Source organism: Nycticebus coucang, chromosome 18, assembly GCF_027406575.1.
Source record: "Nycticebus coucang isolate mNycCou1 chromosome 18, mNycCou1.pri, whole genome shotgun sequence".
Taxonomy (NCBI): Eukaryota; Metazoa; Chordata; class Mammalia; order Primates; family Lorisidae; genus Nycticebus; species Nycticebus coucang.
Window position 1 is genome coordinate 9521664 of NC_069797.1, and position 15833 is coordinate 9537496.

At 45.8% G+C, this 15833-nt stretch overlaps 1 protein-coding gene and 1 non-coding gene across 2 annotated transcripts in view; both read right to left on the reverse strand.

Moving 5' to 3' along the window:
• PIGL (phosphatidylinositol glycan anchor biosynthesis class L) overlaps positions 1-15833 on the reverse strand; it is a 79935-nt gene that overhangs the window by 16651 nt on the left and 47451 nt on the right. The window contains exon 3 of the mRNA XM_053568633.1: positions 5592-5682. Coding sequence (XP_053424608.1) covers positions 5592-5682 — 91 coding nt within the window. The remainder of the gene's footprint in view (positions 1-5591; positions 5683-15833) is intronic.
• LOC128571362 (U6 spliceosomal RNA) lies at positions 9289-9392 on the reverse strand. The gene has a single exon (XR_008375792.1). It is a non-coding gene; the product is annotated as a U6 spliceosomal RNA (small nuclear RNA).

Below are 15833 nucleotides of genomic sequence, written 5' to 3' on the forward strand. Positions count from 1 at the left end.
AGGTTCTAAAGTAGATCCGACTGTCAATTTATAGGACATACAGAGGAGAACAGAACACATTCAATAACACCACAGATGCATTCAGCAAAATCCAGACCATGGGACTCTTCTCAGAATAACCTGTTTTTATCCATTGCAAGGAAATAAAGAAGAAGCGTGTAGGGAAGTGTGGAGTCAGCTATAGATTAAAAGAAAACTGAAAGTCCTGTCAACTGATCTTGATTCAAACAAACTATAAAAATAAAATAAAAATGCATTTATGACACAATAGGAATGTGAAATACTGTATTAATGAATAATTATTTTTTAGATGAGAGAATGGCATTGTAGTTCAAAAGAGTCTGTGTCATGAAACTATAAAAATACTAGAGGAGAGTGCAGGGAAAACCCTTGAAGAAATCAGTCTGGGCGAGTATTTTATGAGGAGGACCCCCCTGGGCAATTGAAGCAGCTTCAAAAATACACTACTGGGACTTGATCAAACTAAAAAGCTTCTGCACAGCCAAGAACACAGTAAGTAAAGCAAGCAAACAGCCCTCAGAATGGGAGAAGATATTTGCAGGTTATGTCTCCGACAAAGGTTTAATAACCAGAATCCACAGAGAACTCAAACACATTAGCAAGAATAGAACAAGGGATCCCATCGCAGGCTGGGCAAGGGATTTGAAGAGAAACTTCTCTGAAGAAGACAGGCGCGCGGCTTTCAGACATATGAAAAAATGTTCATCATCTTTAATCATCAGAGAAATGCAAATCAAAACTACTTTGAGATACCATCTAACTCCAGTGAGACCAGCCTATATCATAAAATCTCAAGACTAGAGATATTGGCATGGATGTGGAGAAAAGGGAACACTTTTGCACTGCTGGTGGGAATGTAAATTAATACATTCCTTTTGGAAAGAGATATGGAGAACACTTAGAGATCTAAAAATAGATCTGCCATTCAATCCTGTAATCCCTCTACTGGGCATATACCCAGAAGACCAAAAATCACATCAAAGACATTTGTACCAGAATGTTTATTGCAGCCCAATTCATAATTGCTAAGTCATGGAAGAAGCCCAAGTGCCCACTGATCCACAAATGGATTAATAAATTGTGGTATATGTACACCATGGAATATTATGCAGCCTTAAAGAAAGATGGAGACTTCACCTCTTTCATGTTTACATGGATGGAGCTGGAACATATTCTTCTTAGTAAAGTATCTCAAGAATGGAAGAAAAAGTACCCAATGTACTCAGCCCTACTATGAAACTAATTTAGGGTTTTCACATGAAAGCCATAACCCAGTTACAACCTAAGAATAGGGGGAAGGGGGAAAGGGAGGGGAGGGAGGGGAGAGAGGTGGGTAGAGGGAAGGGGATTGGTGGGATTACACCAGTGGTACATCTTACAAGGGTATATGTGAAACTTGGTAAATGGTCTGTGAAGCTAGTGAATGATGCCCCATGATCCTATCAATGTACACAGCTATGATTTAATAAAAAAAAAAGAGTGTGTCTTTTAGACATGTACATTAAAATATTTAAATATGAAATACGATGCCAGGGATTTGCTTCAAAATAATGCATGAGGTGGGGGAGGTGAACAGGTGTTTAAATGAAAATAATATTGACCGTGATTTGATGATGAGTGACTGGAACAAGGAGGTTCATTAAACTATATTTCTTTACTTTTATATGCTATGAATTTTCCATAATGAAAACTTGTGTGAACTATGGACTCTGGGGGACACTGAGTCAGGAAGGTTGAGGACTGCGCCTGTGTACAGCTGTGCTGGCGATGTTGATAACGGAGTGGGTGTGTGTGCAGACACCCTTTGAGGGAACTACTTTTTGTTCAATTTTGCTTTGAACCTGAAACTGCTCTTCTCCAAAAACCTATTTTAAAAAGTTTTTTTAATTGTATAACTCAAAGATCTGGTTCTAATCCTACTCTAGCATGCAACAAAATAAGGGTGGGGTGGGGGGACCAAAGTCTACCCTTATCTCTAACATAGGGTAATGGCAGCACCTTGCGTAAGTCACAGACCTTTACTACCAAACGTCATCTCAGCCTAGAACGTCTTGGTTTCCTTGTGTGTGAGATCAGGAAAGCAATACCTTCCCTCAACTCCTTGCTGGGTTGAGGTGAAGATAAAATAAAACCATGTGACTGTGTTAAAAACTGTACAGCAGGGGCAACGCCTATGGCTCAAAGGAGTAGGGCACTGGCCACATATGCTGGGGGCGGGGGGTTCAAACCCAGCCCCAGCCAAGAAACTGCAAAGAAAAAAACAAACAAACAAACAAAACTGTACAGCAGTAAATGCCTGAGTATTTCAACTCCAAGTCCTCTGCTGTGAGATGGAGCCGGTGGCATCTGGCTGGAGGATATCAGAAGGGTGCTGGAGGGCAGGCCCTCTGCTAGGGGGTTTCAGGGGAGCTCAGCTCAGTCCCTTTTGAAACTCCAAGGCCTTTGTTTCTTCCTCACCATGTGCCCTCTTATGACGTCTCCCTCTCCTCTCTGCTATGTTCAGCTCCTTGGACCTTGGCAGATTTGTGCAGGACAATGGTGGCAGCTGAAGCTCTTTGCAGAACTGCATCCACTCTCTTTGTTCCTAACCTGCGGATGTCTCTGTCCAAACGAAATCCTACCCAGACCCCAACAAGCCAAAGAGCAAGGACAGGGCTGCTCTGGTTGCTAGAACATTGGTTCTCACCTGGGGGCGGTTTTGCCTGAGGGGCCTGTGGTGATGATGTCTGGAGATATTTCCATTGTCACAGTGGAGGAGGGGCTGCTACTGACATCTAGTGGGAAGCCAGGGATACAGCTACGCATGACGCAGTGCACAGGCCACCCTAGGACTACCCAGGCCCGTGTGACTGCAGCTTGGCCCCCAGACTTCCTGCTCTAAGGGAGAGGGACTAGGTGCATGTGGCTCGCTGCTGGGTCCCCAGTTTGCAGTAAGTGCGGATGACCCATAGCAGGTGCTCAGCAAATATTTAGAGAGCACACAACCAAGCCCCTTTATGGAGGACAGTCTTGACCTTTCCTAAGCCCTGTCCCGGCTGCTGTTCCCATGGCCCTCCTGATGGCCTTACAGTAGCAGGGCAGAAGGCTCAGTGAGCCTGCAGCAGAGTGGGGACCAGACAGAGCCCAGTCTCCTGCATTACATGGCGCTGATGGCTACAGATCTGGCCTTGCCGCTGGTCTTCCCCGGCACTGTCCAGGAGAGAAGCTCTCCCAGGCTCAGCTATGTGCACCTCCCTTCCTTCTGTGCCTTCACGGTGGTGCATCACCACCTCCCATGGTGTGGCCGGGCCTCCAGGCTAAACACAAACCCACAGTTACCTCAGTGATGGCCCCTTATGGCCACACTGGCCACAGTGTTAGCACAATCCTATATACCCACGGTTCTCAACCTGTGGGTCACAACCCCTTTGGGTGTCAAACGACCCTTTCACAGGGGTCACCTAAATACATCCTGCATATCAGATACTTATATTACGATTCATAACAGTAGCAAAATTACAGTTATGAAGTAGCAATGAAAATAATTTTATGGTTGGGGGTCACCACAACATGAGGAACTGTATTAAAGGGTCACGGCATTAGGAAGGTTGAGACCCACTGCTACATACTATGGCAGTAGGAGCAGGCCGGGGAAATCCTTTCCAACTGCACTGTGTGATGAGTTTCCTTATTAACAGCAAGTGTAGAATCTCCTCATTAAGAGCTGTTTTAAGTGCTTTCCTTCTTTATGGTAGTCATGTCAAGATTCTTCTGACAATAAAGGTCCCCTCATTTACTCAGTGAACATGAGCAGCTCAGCACCGCAGGGAAGACCAGCCATCGGGAGGCCAGGTAGCGCCACTGTCTGGGGCCTGCTCTAGTTCCTGAGACTAAAGATGCCAGGCACAGTCCCAGCCCCCTCAGACCTTGCAGTCTAGTTCACAGACATGGTCTGCACTGTAAGGGACAAACAGCCACACATGTCATGTTCATGGAACTCTCTGTACACACCGCAGTAATCTCAGAGGGCAGAACAAGGCAGGGAAGGCTTCTTGGAGAAGAGGGTCTTCAGATGGGCCTGAACCACAAATCACTTTTCTGGGACCCAGACGTGGGAGATGCTTCTGGGGGCGGGATGGCAGACAGGGCTGTCCGTGCCCCGAAGTTCCTCCCACAGATGCTCATGGCTGAAGCAGCTGTAACGTGGTTTGAAAAAGGGACCTGGCCCCACATGAAAACCAACTCAACAACTTCTAGGACTTAAGCAAGGGTCGGATCAAAGAGGGCCTCAAGAAAGTACCCAATGTACTCAGCCCTACTATGAGACTAATTTAGGGTTTTCACATGAAAGCTAAAACCCAGTTACAACCTAAGAATAGGGGGAAGGGGGAAAGGGAGGGGAAGGAGGGGGGAGGGGGGTAGAGGGAAGGGGATTGGTGGGATTACACCAGCGGTGCATCTTACAAGGGTATATGTGAAACTTGGTAAACGGTCTGTGAAGCTAGTGAATGATGCCCCATGATCATATCAATGTACACAGCTATGATTTAATAAAAAAAAAAAAAGAAAATCTGCTCTTAAGAAAGTTCTAATAAATCAACTTACTCAGTGAATTTGTCACTGATAAAAGCCTAATATTTGTCTGCCAACAGGATACATCTTTTAATGAGGACTAAGCAAAACTTAAATGAAGTGAGTGGGACGTTAAATGGTGGGATTTTAGGTATTGAGCCACAAAGCACTGTTACTATTTTGGTTAGAGGTAGACAACGAGCCTCTTTGGCAGCTCTAAAATTGACCATGGGCTAACTCTAGTCCTGCTGATCCCAGAGGGAGCTGAAGTGGGTGTCATTAGGCTTGCCCACTGTTGCAAGTAAACAAAAATCTTTGTTATTGCTCTAATTGCAACTAATATTTTTTTCCTATAATGGATATGAATTTATTCTCATGTTTTTCTGAGGCTTAAAATCCTAGCTTCACTACTTGCCTACCTTGGGCAAGATGCTTGGTGTCTAGGAGACCTCAATTTCCTCAATGTAAAAATGGGAATTACAACATAATTTACTTCTTTTTGTTTTTAGAAACAGAGTCACTCTTTGTTACCCAGGCTGGAGCGCAGTGGTGCAATCACAGCTTACTCCAGCCTCAAACTCCTAATCTCAAGTGATCCTCCCCCATTGGCCTCCCAAGTAGCTGTGACCACAGGCACTGCCATGATACCCCACTCCTGTTTACTTCTAAATTCCAAACAATACTCCAAATGTGAAAATGCCTGGTAAAACGTGAAGTTCTGTACAAATGAGTCACAGTGAAGGCTCCTGGGGACCTGGGTTTTGGACCCTGTCTTGGAAGAACTTCTGCTGTACCTAAACACTGGCAATTCAGTTAGTCTGAAAAAGCCTACAAAGATATTGAAAGATGTGTCTGTTCCTCAGCAGGTTTGGTGAGAGCATCGAGACTTGGGGCCTCTTTCCAGACTGGGCCTGGAGAAGGCCTGGACATGGGAGGGGCTGCAGGGAAAGTTGCAGAAAACGACTGGTGTGACTCGGACCAGGACCTCAGGATCCCCATTCAGGGAGATGTCCCCTTACCAGGTTGATGCCATTTGCTTCTATGTGCCGGAGGAGAACGCTGGCCACTCGCTCTGTGTCCCACTGCACTCCCGGGTCATCTGGGAAATCCCTGCAAGGGAGAGGCACAACTTCAACACCTTTCTAAGCAGGCACAACCCTCTCCCTAAGCTCCAGTAGGTGAGTGCTCAGTTTTGTGATAATTATTATATTGGGGATAGGGGTCCCTACCCTTAAGGTAGGTACTCAGATTTCTGTTGAAGAGATTACGAACATGAAACCAGTAGAAATCACATACAATTCTGGACACCATACCATTGGAGCTTTGTGCTTGGTGCTGAGGGGAAGAAACAGCATTGACGAGACAGGCTTTGTCCATGACTGGGGAGACTGATGTGTTAACAGTGAACTTTAGCATGAGGCAGGATGCTATGCACTTTAAGAGAATAATAGTAATAGTGCTTAATAAAAAGTACAAGCTTGCACAACTTGGCAACAGTCCTTTCTACAAAAAATAAAATAAAAATTAGTCAGGCATGGGGGCTAGATATTTGGGAAGCTGAGGCCAGAGGATCACTTGAGCCCTGGAGTTCGAGGTTACAGTGAGCTGTGATAGAGCCACTGCACTCCAGCCTGGGAGACAGAGTAGATACTGTGTCTAAAAAGAAAAAAGGCACAAAAGTATGAAACGTCATTCAGTCTATGAGCATCTTTTGAAGGAGCCTTTACAGATGAAGTTAAATGGCTGGCTTGTAAGGTTGTTAGAGCTGGATTTGAACCTAGGTTTTCTGACTGCAAGTCAGGATGTATTAGCACCAGGGAGCCAGCTCCATCCCCCACCTAGGCAGGGGCCTGCCACAAGTCAGGAGAGCATCTGCAGGTTGTCTGTGTCTCCACCCGGCCATTCCACAGGCGTATCTCCTTCTCCTACCTGCTAAAATCCTTCCTGTCCCTTTTTTGCACGTGGACCTATGGAACCAGCTGACATGAGCCCAAGGCCACAATTTGACCCTCTTTTGGAAAATGTATTCACAGTATCATACACAGTTACCCATCTCTCTTCGGTTCAGTCCTGTAGCAACACCCCCACCAAGAGGACGTGGGGCTGTCTTTGCTCCTATTAAGGAGGCTGCTATGACAAAGGCCACTAACAGACCCTAATAGGACTTGGAACAAAGGACAGTCACTGGAGGTTTTCAGCAGGAAGCTGACAGAGCCTCAGCTCTAAATAATGCCCTTGGGGCCTCCCTTGATTGGCTTCCTCTGTGAACCCTTCCAGCTGTCTCTGTAGAGGGCAGCTTTGTACTTTTCAAAGCCCTGAACTGTCAACCACTCTGTGTGGTTCCATAATACTCCTCAGCCAGCAGGCAGACAGGTTGGCAAAGGGGAAGGGACAGGGAGAAAGGGATGAAGTAGGGCCAGGATGGAGTCCAGACTTGTTTCCTGGAATGGAGCTGAATGTGGCCTATGAAACATGAGCTGCGGAGCTCAGCTGAAGGAGAACTACAGAGACCAGAGAAAATTCCTTGGAGTGACAACAGCTTCATATACACCCCGTCTTGGGAGGTCCACATAAAGGCACCAAGGCATGGCTGTAGCAAGGAAGCACACTGGTGATGTCCACATGGACCTTCAGTACGCAAGAGAAAGGGTGGGAGTGCGGCTGGTTGAGCCCACTAGTTCTTGGTTCTGAAGCACTAACAGATGAAACCCAAGGAGTGGGAAGCTCCTGGCTGTGTCCATTCACCCTCAGAGAACTGGAATCTGTTCTGGGGAGCTCTCTTGGATTGACGCTCACAGAAGCAGGGGCTGGCTTGCCACTGACACAGGGGAGGCCAGTCCTAGGGGGACTGTCTGTAAACATCTCTATGATGTGTGGCATGTCTTGATAAGGCACCCAGCGCTGCTTTTGTGACCAGGTCCAAGCTTCTTGCTTAGGCATTCAAGCATTCCCCAATCTATTGTCCATTTGATGCGTTTAATTTCTCTTTATTTGAGAGAGCAAATGAGATAAAGTAGGTGTGGAAGCATTAAAAACTATAAAGAGATGTGTACATGTCAAAACAGTGGCCGTTACTACTGCATTAGCGTAATCTAGACCCCTTTAAAAAAAAAATGGCTCAGCGCCTGTAACTAAGGCGCCAGCCACATACACCAGAGCTGGCGGGTTTGAATCCAGCGCAGGCCTGCCAAACAATGATGATGGCTGTAACCAAAAAATAGCCAGGCATTGTGGCGGGTGCCTGTAGTCCCAGCTACTTGAGAGGCAGAGGCAGGAGAATCACTTGAGCCCAGGAGTTGGAGGTTTCTGTGACCTGTGATGCCATAGCACTCTATCCAGGATGACAGCTTGAGGGTCTGTCTCAAAATAATAATAATAATAATAAATTTAAAAAAATAGCCAGGCGTTGTGGCAGGCTCCTGTAATCCCAGCTACTTGGGAGGCTGACGCAAGAGAATCACTTAAGCCCAAGAGTTTGAGGTTGCTGTGAGCTGTGATGCCATGGCACTCTACCCAGGACAACATAGTGAAACTCTGTCTCGAAAAAACCCCCAAACAAAAAATCCCAAAGAATAAATTCCCCAGTTCTTCCTTCTTGCTCTGAAAGACCCTGGCAGAGCCCTGTGTTGGCTGCCTCTGCCAGTGGTCAGTGGCTCCACAGTGGGGCACAGGCACCCAGGAGATGTGGGAGACAGCCTACTGAGGAAAAGCAAGAAACCACTAAGTTTTGTATTTACATGTGTTTTTTCTATTTGTTAAGTTTCTGTGTTGTAGCTATTTTATAAGGTATCACATACCATCAAGATATAATGTATATGGGCGGTGCCTATGGCTCAGTGAGTAGGGCACCAGCCCCATATGCCGAGGGTGGTGGGTTCAAACCCAGTCCCAGCCAAACTGCAACAAAAAAACAGCCGGGCGTTGTGGCGGGTGCCTGTAGTCCCAGCTGCTCGGGAGGCTGAGGCAAGAGAATCGTGTAAGCCCAAGAGTTAGAGGTTGCTGTGAGCCGTGTGACGCCATGGCACTCTACCCGAGGGCGGTACAGTGACACTCTGTCTCTACAAAAAAAAAAAAAGACGTAATGTATATACAATTCAAATGAATAAGCCCATAAACATGGAAGCACATTACTCAAATTGTGTTTCTTGGTGACAGGTGAGTGTGATAAAAAATGTTTGAGATCACTAGTCCAATCTGCTCACTCTGCATTTTATTTTTTCCTGGATATTTTAAACACTTTATTGACATATAATTTACACAATATAAAACTCACACCCCCCCCTTTTTTTCTGAGACAGAGTCTCACTTTGTCACCCTCAGTGAGTGCTGTGGCATCACAACTCACAGCAACCTCAAACTCCTGGGCTCAAGTGATTCTCTTGCCTCAGCCTGTGACTACAGATGCCCACCACAACACCTGGTTAGTTGTTTTTTTGTTTTTTTTTTTTTGAGACAGAGTCTAACTTGGTCACCCTCGGTAGAGTCCCGTAGCATCTTAGCTGACAGCAACCTCAAACTCTTGGGCCCAAGCAATTCTCTTTCCTCAGCCTCCCAAGTAGCTGAGACTATAGGCACCCAGCACAACATCCGGCTAATTTTTAGTGACAGAGTCTCCCTCTTTTTCAGGCTGGTCTCGAACTTGTGAGCTCAGGCAATCCAACTCTGCCTTGGCCTCCCAGAGTGCTAGGATTATAGGCGTGAGCCACTGCCCCTGACCAAAATATGGAATACTTCACAAATTTGTGCATCATCCTTGTGCAGTGGCCATGCTAATCTTTGTATCGTTCTAATTTTAGTAGATGTGCTGCTGACGCGAGCACTCAGCTAGTTTTTTTTAGAGACGGGGTTCTCAGGCTGTTCTCAAATTCCTGAGCTGAAATAATCCACCTGCCTTGGCTTCCGAGGCATGAGTTACCACACCCAGCCAACTTGCCCATTTTAAATGCATAGTTTAGTGATATTTATGGTAAATATATGGAATCTCTACACTTAGTTTATTAGTGTTTTGGGTATGTTCAAGTCTTGACTCTCCAACCTATCCAATGTCCCTGATGGACAGACATGACATTGGCCACCAAAGTCCAACCAGGGAAATGGAAGCCACCAGGTATTTTGGAAGGCATTTAACATACGGATGTGTTTATCCACTTAATGGGAAGAGCTGAAAGGCAAACAGGGAACAATGGAACCACCAGAGACGGACGGCAACAGGAAGACATTCCCACCGCTAGGATGGGATGCCAGATCTACCGAGTGGGAGTGACAGTGGGAATTAGACGGCAGGAGCTAGTGTCCAGACAAACGCCAAGCTGCTGAGGGATGTGCCACGCAAGGTGCATGGAGGGTTCCCCTCCTCAACCTCCAAGTCTTCCACCATTGCCGCGTGTGGGTCACCTACTCAGAAGCCACCTGGCACAGGTGGGAAGTGCAGTTTCCACTGGCACAGAGCAAAGGGGGAAGACATGGGCCACGTCTCAGATGGCAGATGCTCGTGGACATTTATTTTCAATTGCTGTTCAGTCTTGCCCTACATCTTTAAAGGACAGCAGCAGGCTGGCCACCTGCTGTCACTAGTTCTCTTGCTTTACAGGATGCAGTGGCCCACAGATGCCCAGGTATAGCGGGCAGCAGGAGCCTGGCAGGGCAAGCAGGATTCCTGGCTCAGGGAAGTGTGGCAGGGGAGCTCCAACAGCCAGCCCTACTCCAGAAGCTCCAGGACAGCGCACTGTATCTGACTACTGCGGTCCAGAGTCATCAGGCAGGAATGTGATGGAGTGAGAACACAGGCAGGACAATGACACGAGTTCCAGCTCCCTGCTCACCGTGGGTCCAGGGGCAGGAGCTGCGTCATCAGTGATGCTGGCATACTTCTGGAATGCACCTGCTGACCTCCTGAGGGCCCTTCCAGTGCTGAAATCTAGGAGTTTATGTCACATGCTATTTCTTTTTCTCCCCATTCTTCGCCCAGCTTTACTGAGGTATAACTGATAATATTTGTATATATTTATTTTATTTGTGTTTATTTATTTATTTTTTTTGAGACAGATTTTCACTATGACGCCGTGGGTAGAGTGCCATGGCGTCACAGCTCACAGAAACCTCAAACACTTGGGCTTAAGCAATTCTCTTGCCTCAGCCTCCCAACTAGCTGGGACTACAGGTGCCCGCCACAATGCTTGGCTATTTTTTGGTTGTAGTTGTCATGTTGTTTGGCAGGTCCGGGCTGGATCAAATCCACCAGCTCTGGTATATGTGGCTGGCCCCCTAGCCACTGAGCCACAGGCACGGAGCCATCTGGCTTTTTTTTTTTTTTTTTTGTAGAAATGAGGTCTCACATCATTGCCCAGGCTGGTCTTGAACTCCTGGCCTCCAGTGATCTTCTCATCTTGGCCTGCCAAAGTGTTGAGATTACAGGTGTGAGTCAGCACATCCGGCTAAAAATTTGTATACTCAAACAAAATTTCCCTCACCCCTCAACCCCTGGCAACCACCTCTACTTTTCTACTCTGTTCCTGTGAGTTTGACTTCTTTATATTCCACATGGAGGTGAGATCATACATCATTCTTTCTGTGTCTGGATTATTTCACTTAGCATAATGTCCTGCAGGCTCCTTTATGTTGTTGCAAATGGCAGGATTTCCTTACTTTATAGGTCTGCATAATATTTTATTGCATGTGTGATATAATTATAGACATATAGCTAAAGACATACAGACATATCACATTTTCTTTATCCAGTCATCCATCAGCAGATACGTAGGTTGTTTCCGTATTGTAGCTCCTGTAAACAGTGCTGCAGTGAACACTGAAGGTATCTTTTTCAGAGCCTGATTTCAATCTCTTTGGGGATATCCCCAGATGTGGAGGCTGCTGGATCATATGGTGGTTCTACTTTTAGCTTGTTGAGGAAGCCCATGCCATTTTTCCATATGGCTGTACCAATTTACTATCCAATTACCAACAGTGTGGAAGAGTTTCCTTTTCTCCAAATCCTCATCAATGCTTATCATTTGACTTTTTGATAATAGCCATCCTGAAAGACATAAAGTGATTTCTCATTGTGGTTTTAATATGTTTTTCCCTAGTGATTTGTGATGGTGAGCATTTTTTCATATATCTGTTGGTCATTTGGATGTCTTCTTTTTTTTTTTGGATACTCATTATGTCACCCTCAGTACCGTGCTGTGAAGTCACAGCTCATAGCAACCTCCAACTCCTGGGCTTAAGCAATTCTCTTGCCTCAGCCTCCCAAGTAGCTGGAACTACAGATGCTCGACACAACGACCAGCTATTTTGTTGTTGGGTTGCTGTTGTCATTGTTGTTTAGCAGGCCTGGGCTGGGTTCGAACCTGCCACCCTCAGTGCATGTGGCTGGTGCCATAACCACTGTGTTATGGGCACCAAGCCACATTTTTCAGATTTCTTTTTTTTTTTTTTTGAGACAGAGTCTCAGTATGTCACCCTCAGTAGAGTGCCATGGCGTTCCAGCTCACAGCAACCTCAAACTCCTGGGCTTAAGCGATTCTCTTGCCTCAGCCTCCCAAGTATCTGGGACTACAGGTGCCTGCCACAATGCCTGGCTATTTTTGTTGTTGTTATTGTTGCCATTGTTGTTTGGCAGGCCCGGGCTGGGTTCAAACCTGCCAACTCTGGGTATGTGGCTGGCCGCTGAGCTATTGGTGCTAAGCCATTTAAATGTCTTCTTTGCAAAAATGTCTATTTAGGTCCTTTGCCCATTTTTAAATCAGCTATTTGTTTTTTGGCTATTAAGTTCCTCATATATTTTGGGTATTAGGCCCCTGGTAGATTCGTGGTTTGCAAATATTTTCTCTGATTCCACAAGTTGCCTTCTCTTCTCTCTGACCACTTCCCTGCCTGTATAGAAGCTGATTAATTAGATGTAGTCCCACTTGTTCCTTTTTGCTTTTGTTACCTGTGCTTTTGGAGTCATATTCATAAAATCACTGTAAAAAAGTGTGGCGTGAGGGCGGCGCCTGTGGCTCAGTTGGTAGGGCGCCGGCCCCATATACCGAGGGTGGCGGGTTCAAACCCGGCCCCGGCCAAACTGCAACCAAAAAATAGCCGGGCGTTGTGGCGGCCGCCTGTAGTCCCAGCTACTCGGGAGGCTGAGGCAAGAGAATCGCTTAAGCCCAGGAGTTGGAGGTTGCTGTGAGCTGTGTGAGGCCACGGCACTCTACCGAGGGCCATAAAGTGAGACTCTGTCTCTACAAAAAAAAAAAAAAAGTGTGGCGTGAACTTTCCCTCCATGTTTTCTTTTAGGATTTTTATGGTTTCAGGGCTTACGTTTAAGTCTTTAATCCATTTTGAGGGAAGAAGCAATTTCTAAGTGCGTTTAAAATGCTTATCCTATAGCTGGGCATTGTGGCGGGCGCCTTTAGTCCCAGCTTCTTGGGAGGCTGAGGCAAGAGAATTGCCTAAGCCCAGGAGTTGGAGGTTGCTGTGAGCTGTGTGACACCATGGCACTCTACCAAGGGTGATAAAGTGAGACTTTGTCTCTACAAAAATAAATAAATAAATAAAATGCTTATCCTAGATCATAACTTTTAGGCAGAAATACAGGTCTTGGGTAATAAATAGGGTTAGGATGGTTAAAACCAGGCCACTGAAATCCTGTCTCCTTTATTCTACCAGAGCTCAGTCAAGCTCCCAATATTTACAGAAATCTGGTTATACTTTCAAATTTTTTCATTACTGTATACCTTGCACTTAGAATAGTACCTCACACATAAAAGGCACTCATTAAATATTGTCCTTCCCTTATTATTTTGTAGTGTTTTTGGAGAGATTACAGACCCAAAGATGAAAGATTATTTTGAGGTGCAAAACGAAAGGAAAACGGAGGCCCAGTGAATGTGGTCAATGTGGCTTTTATTCCACCTGGATACAGGTGGGGTGAAATCAGGAAAGGAATTCCACACGTGGGCTATGGTGGGTGGGGATTTTATAAGGCTAGGAGGGCAGCAATTGGCAGCATTCCTATTTCCTGGGAGGGCCATGAACCTGACCTCATGGGTCAGTCCCGGGTGGGTCTGACCAGGTTGGGTACACCTGATTCTATCATCTTCTTCACTCTTTCCCTCTAGTAGCCAAGAGGGATTATTCATCACTGCTAGAAATAACACTGAGTGATTTTAGGCTAGTGCCATTCTGCAGCTGCTGATTTGTGACCCTAAAGGGCTAAGCATATTTAGATGTTCTCTCCCAAAATTTCCTGTGCCATCTAGCTCTCAGTCTGTTCATAATAGGACTCTAATGCAACCAGCATTCCCAGAAAGAGGAAGACCCTGAAGTCAGAACACAGATCCTTCTGCACTGATGCCCCAGGACCCTCCTTTCCATGGCATGCCTGCCTCTGTACTCTGATAACTTGGGATTCCTCCCTGCTCTTCTTTCTACCTGGCCAAATCTAACACATCTCCTAGCGCCTAGCTTCAGGGCTACCTCCTCCATGAAGGCTACTGCAAGGAGTCTGGGGCCACCTGTGAAATGGAGAAATCCCCTCCACCTCATTTCTGACATCAACTGCAAGTTCAGGGGTTTACCAAGCCACGTTCACACTGAAAGCTGTTAATGAGCATGATTGCTCATTATAGTTTATTATAGGGAAAGGATAAAGAATGCAATCAGCCAAAGGAAGAAGCACACGAGGAAGAGTCCAGGCGGTCTTGGAATGCAGAGGTTCCATCGTTCTCCCTGGACACTCAGTCAATGCCACTCACCCAGCACCCCGTGCGGCAGTCCATGAGGAGTGCTGCCAACCAGGGGAGGTTATCTGAACTTGGGTGTTCAGAGTTTTTGGTGGGGCTCATTATTTAGGCGTGATTGATTGATTGGTTGATTCATTACCCATGTTTAATCTCAGCCCCCAGGTGGACTGATATTGCATAGGCCAAAGCCCCTACCCTAAACAAAGACACTGGTATCAGGTATGACACAGATCACCTCCCAGAAGCCACAAAGACCAGACTTGTCTTTGGGCAAGGCCAAATTCTTTACTACATACCTTCCTCATATTTAGAAAACTCACTGGACTCCAATACCAACTATGACCCTGACCACCCCACTCAGTATTCAAGTGTCGTTTTGTTTTGTATGACTCCTTACCTACAGTCAAAATATTAGAATAGGTCTGTGTCTCACTCTTCTATTTCTCATACGGTTCTTGTTATAATTCAAGTCAAAGAACAATGTATTTAAATACACAACAGTGAGGAATTGTGCTTCTCCCGTGGGCAAGGCAGTGTGACAGGTAGTTTAATAAGCTGGTTGACTAGCTCAGGCCAGTCTATTTGGCTGAGACAAAGGCAGGAGAGCCGATATGCAGGGAAAAAGCTGAAGATAGCAACATTATGAAACAGATTAGGGGTAAAAAGCAAGGTATCCCAAGGGGACCCCCTACCCTCAATATAGGAAAATATATACTGAGAAACTTTAAACATAAATGCAGAAAAAACTTCTTTAAGACCAACTCACTATCTCAGCTGTCCTTTACCTAAAGGTCAGCCCTCACTTAGTTCAAGGCCAGAATCCAAGTAACAGTGTTTACATAGTTTTGTCCTCTTTGATAGAGTAAAACTGTAGGAAAGCCACACATAACAGAGTGACCCCAAGTGCTCTGGGGAGTGAGCACCACACTGTCCCAGACAGTGTTCCTCCGCCACCTATTTTAAAGCCTCCCTGTCAATATTCTTAAGTTGTTTCTCATTTTCATTTTTGTTATGAAACTAACAAGCTTCCTTATACATAACTCTTTGTATGTATCTCTCAACATTCCATGTAGAAATGTAATTGGTGAGTTAACAGTGAAGAACTGTTATGAAGAATAGATAAAAATTGTGTGAACTCACAAAGAGTGAAGCATCAAGGGAGTTTTTATTTTATTTTAGTTTATTTTTTTGAGACAGAGTCACGCTCTATTTCCCAGGCTACAGTGCAGTGGTGTAATCACAGCTCACTGCAGCCTTGAACTCCTAGGCTCAAGTAATCCTTCCATTTCAACCTTTGAATAGTTGGGACTACAAGTATGTGCCACCATGCTTGGCCAACTTTTCTTATTTTTTTAGAGGTGGGGTCTTGCTAAGTTGCCGAGGCTGTTCTTGAACTCCTGGCCTCAAGTGATCCTCCTGGATCAGGCTCCCAAAGTCGAAGTGCAGAGACAAGGGAGTATTTTTAAAAGGAGAGAGAGAGGAGAGCTAGGAGTGGTGGCTCACGCCTGTAATCCCAGCACTTGGGTGGCCGAG